The 3,145-nt window shown below is 36.8% G+C and overlaps 1 protein-coding gene across 1 annotated transcript in view; it reads left to right on the forward strand.

Moving 5' to 3' along the window:
* Positions 1–3,145, forward strand: part of UNC79 (unc-79 homolog, NALCN channel complex subunit) — a 185,541-nt gene that overhangs the window by 14,338 nt on the left and 168,058 nt on the right. The window contains 2 exon segments of the mRNA XM_023538367.1: positions 1,697–1,752; positions 2,429–2,558. Of these exon segments, the coding sequence (XP_023394135.1) occupies positions 1,697–1,752; positions 2,429–2,558 (186 nt within the window).

Genomic DNA, 3,145 nt, shown 5'->3' on the forward strand with positions numbered 1-3,145 from the left:
CTATGGCCATGCTACCCTGAACATGCCTGATCCCCTCTGATCTTGGAAGCTAACCAGAGTTGGGCTAGCTTTACTTGGATGGGAGGCCACCTAGGAATAGGTGTCTTCTGTAAGCATAAAAAATAAGGGATTGTAAGCTGACAAGGTCCTTGCAATCTGTGAGGTCAACCAAGGGTTGCCTTGCCTAATAAAAAAATAGGCAGTGATAATTAGATAGTTGTATTATGAGTCCGGAACTCAGAATAGAGCCTTGTGTTTGCAGTAATGAACTCTAAGCCTCTATGTCAGAGTCCAATGACATTCATTAAATTGCATACAGATGGTAACCGATGTTGTGTATGAGTGGGACACTGTTTACAAGAGAGCGTAGAATGAAGAGTGGGTTTGTGACCAGGCCTTCAGGGACTCCAGCAGATAATGGCCCAGCGGGATACTAAGCTTGCCAGAGAGACAGATTGTATCTGTTGGGATGTGTTTAGCTGACTAACAGAGGGTTTAACTACAGGAAGGAAGTCTCGGACATAGCTCCCTAGTGTCAGGGGGCTAAGATGGCATCATCTTTGTGTTTCTCTTGAACTTCTCCTCATGTTTGCAAGATGGCCGCCATAGTGGAGGTTGTTATATTCTTACACACCCACATCCACAAACAGGTAACAGGAGCAGTCAGGATAATTAAGCAAGGTCTCCTGGAGTGCCTCTTTCCTTTTATCAGGGAGAAAAAAATGTCTCACAAGCTCTCAAGCAGATTCTCTCTTAGGTCTCACTGGCCAGAACTGAGTCACATGGCCGTCCCTAGCTGCAAGCTGTATTGGGAAATGGATAAGGTAGAAAGGGTTGTCAATAGCACTTGAGTTGCCACAACAGTGTCTGTCACGGGTAATAAGGATAGGGTCAGTCATGAAGTCAAGGAAGAGGGTTTTAAAGAGAAGGTAGTGGTCAGCAGTACTGAATGCTGCTGAGGGTCAAGTAAAAGGCAGACTGAAAAATGTTCATCAAATCGAATGACAGGGTCATCGGTGACTAAAGCGAGACCTGCTTCAGTGCCCCGCTAGGGTTGGAAGACAGAGTAAGGAAGGTATGGTACAGCTATCTAGGGTGAAAGTATCATTCTTCCCTAAGTAAGCAGAGGCAATCAAAGAAGATTGCTGTTGTGTAGCTTTTAAGAATTTCTCAGCAGATGGAACAGGTGATCAAATGACAAGACTCCCATTCTAATCCATCAGTCTGTCACTTGCTATCTGTCCAGACTTGGGCCATATAGGACACTAAGTCTCTCCTTTTCCTAATTGCAACATGGTGGTTCTGAAATAATACACATAAAGCTCTTAACACAATACTTGGCATAATGAATGCTCAATATTCATTATTATGATCCTATTAGGCTACTTTTTTTCCCTATATGTTTTTTGGTTACATTGATATCGGTTTATGTTGAAAAGATATGATTATTAGGAATTTTTCTTAATGTTTCCTTTATTGCTAAGATGAATGAAATATTCTTCTCAAGGATCTTGGAATAAAGCTTGATAAAGTCAAAAGCTTACATGGTTTTTGAAAAGTAAAAATATATGGAAATAAATAATTTCTAATGTAATGATAAGAGTGAAAAGTCATACTAATATAGTTTATTGTATCTCAAAGGATGTTTTATCTGGTTTTTACATTTCATGTTCAAATTACATTTTCTTCCTTACAGTGTATCATTGTCAATTATTGGAATGCCTCATGAAATATAAACAAGAAGTCTGGAAAGTAAGTTTTGGCCCACATTTAATTCATAGCAACAAACTTAATTTATATTGTATAGTAAAAATTGTTTTCATGTTAAAAGTATTTTTAGGTCAAATTTATTGATGTCATTATTTCGATGTGGCAGAACCTATAATTCTTTTCTTACTGATTAATTATTATTTAGAACAGGAACGATCTTGAGGAACAGTGGCTTGACAGAAAATGTAATTGGATATCTCTTATTCTTGGAATTTAGCATATTACTATATTAATGTGACAATTTCATTTAAGTTGAAATGTTGCTTGAGAACTTGCCTTCTTTTTAATAGGAGATGTGAATTGTTAAGAAATGTTTTTTAGAAAAATATTTTTAAAAAATGCAGTGTTTGACAAACTGGCTTATGCTGTTCTAAAATACATCTTTAACATTATTCTGAATAGAGAAGAATTTGTTAAAAGAATTGTGTCCTTTTGAATGCTATTTGCGGGACTTATTTACAGGACCAGTAAGTAAATAATAAAAAATAATATCATACAATGATCTAATCTGAGAAGCACACCTGGATGATGAGATTCCAGAGGAATTAACCACCTCACCCCGTCTACTGAAATTTTCACTGCTTTGGTGATATTGAATGAGTTACTTTTATTTTTATTTGACCATGCTAAGTCAAAATATTCTTCCTATTTCCTTTAGGACCTTTTGTATGTGATAGCCTATGGGCCTTCACAAGTGAAACCTCCAGCTGTGCAAATGCTGTTCCATTACTGGCCCAATTTAAAACCTCCTGGGGCAATAAGTGAATACAGGGGCTTGCAGTACACAGGTAAGAATAGCCCTGTGATGCCCTATCTTTATTTCTCGTATGCCATATTTGCCTCACCTACTTATATATAATTTTATCTTGCTGGATTACATTTAAGTGCTTTTTGACATTGTCGCAGATCTTTTCTGAAACTGGGTGGTATAAAATAAGTAAATTAAATCAAAAACATTTCTGACACTATAGCAAATCACGTTAAGTCTCAGTTTCATTTGCTATGCCTGGCCCGCAGTCTTAACTACTCTTAAATTAATCACTGCAAAGGTGGGAGCGGTGAGTAATGCTGCAGATTTGCTCACCATGTAGCAAAACCTCGAAAGGCTAAATCTGTCCTGATAAGAAGACTTGGAGCATGTTCAGCATTACCAGTTTATACACTAAAAAAAAAAAAAAAAAAATTAAATGACCCTGATAGCCTAGTTGGACAGAAAGAGTCAACAATTGCTAAATATTGGTATAATTAATAACTGAGAAGTAAACATTGAATTTAAATGTAAAGGTATATATTTACCAAAAACCTAAACCAACCCCAGGTTCTATGTTGTGGTTTATGCTTACATATTATAAATCAAAAATCAAAGAAGCAACCT

This window comes from Pteropus vampyrus, unplaced genomic scaffold (assembly GCF_000151845.1).
Source record: "Pteropus vampyrus isolate Shadow unplaced genomic scaffold, Pvam_2.0 Scaffold219, whole genome shotgun sequence".
Lineage (NCBI taxonomy): Eukaryota > Metazoa > Chordata > Mammalia > Chiroptera > Pteropodidae > Pteropus > Pteropus vampyrus.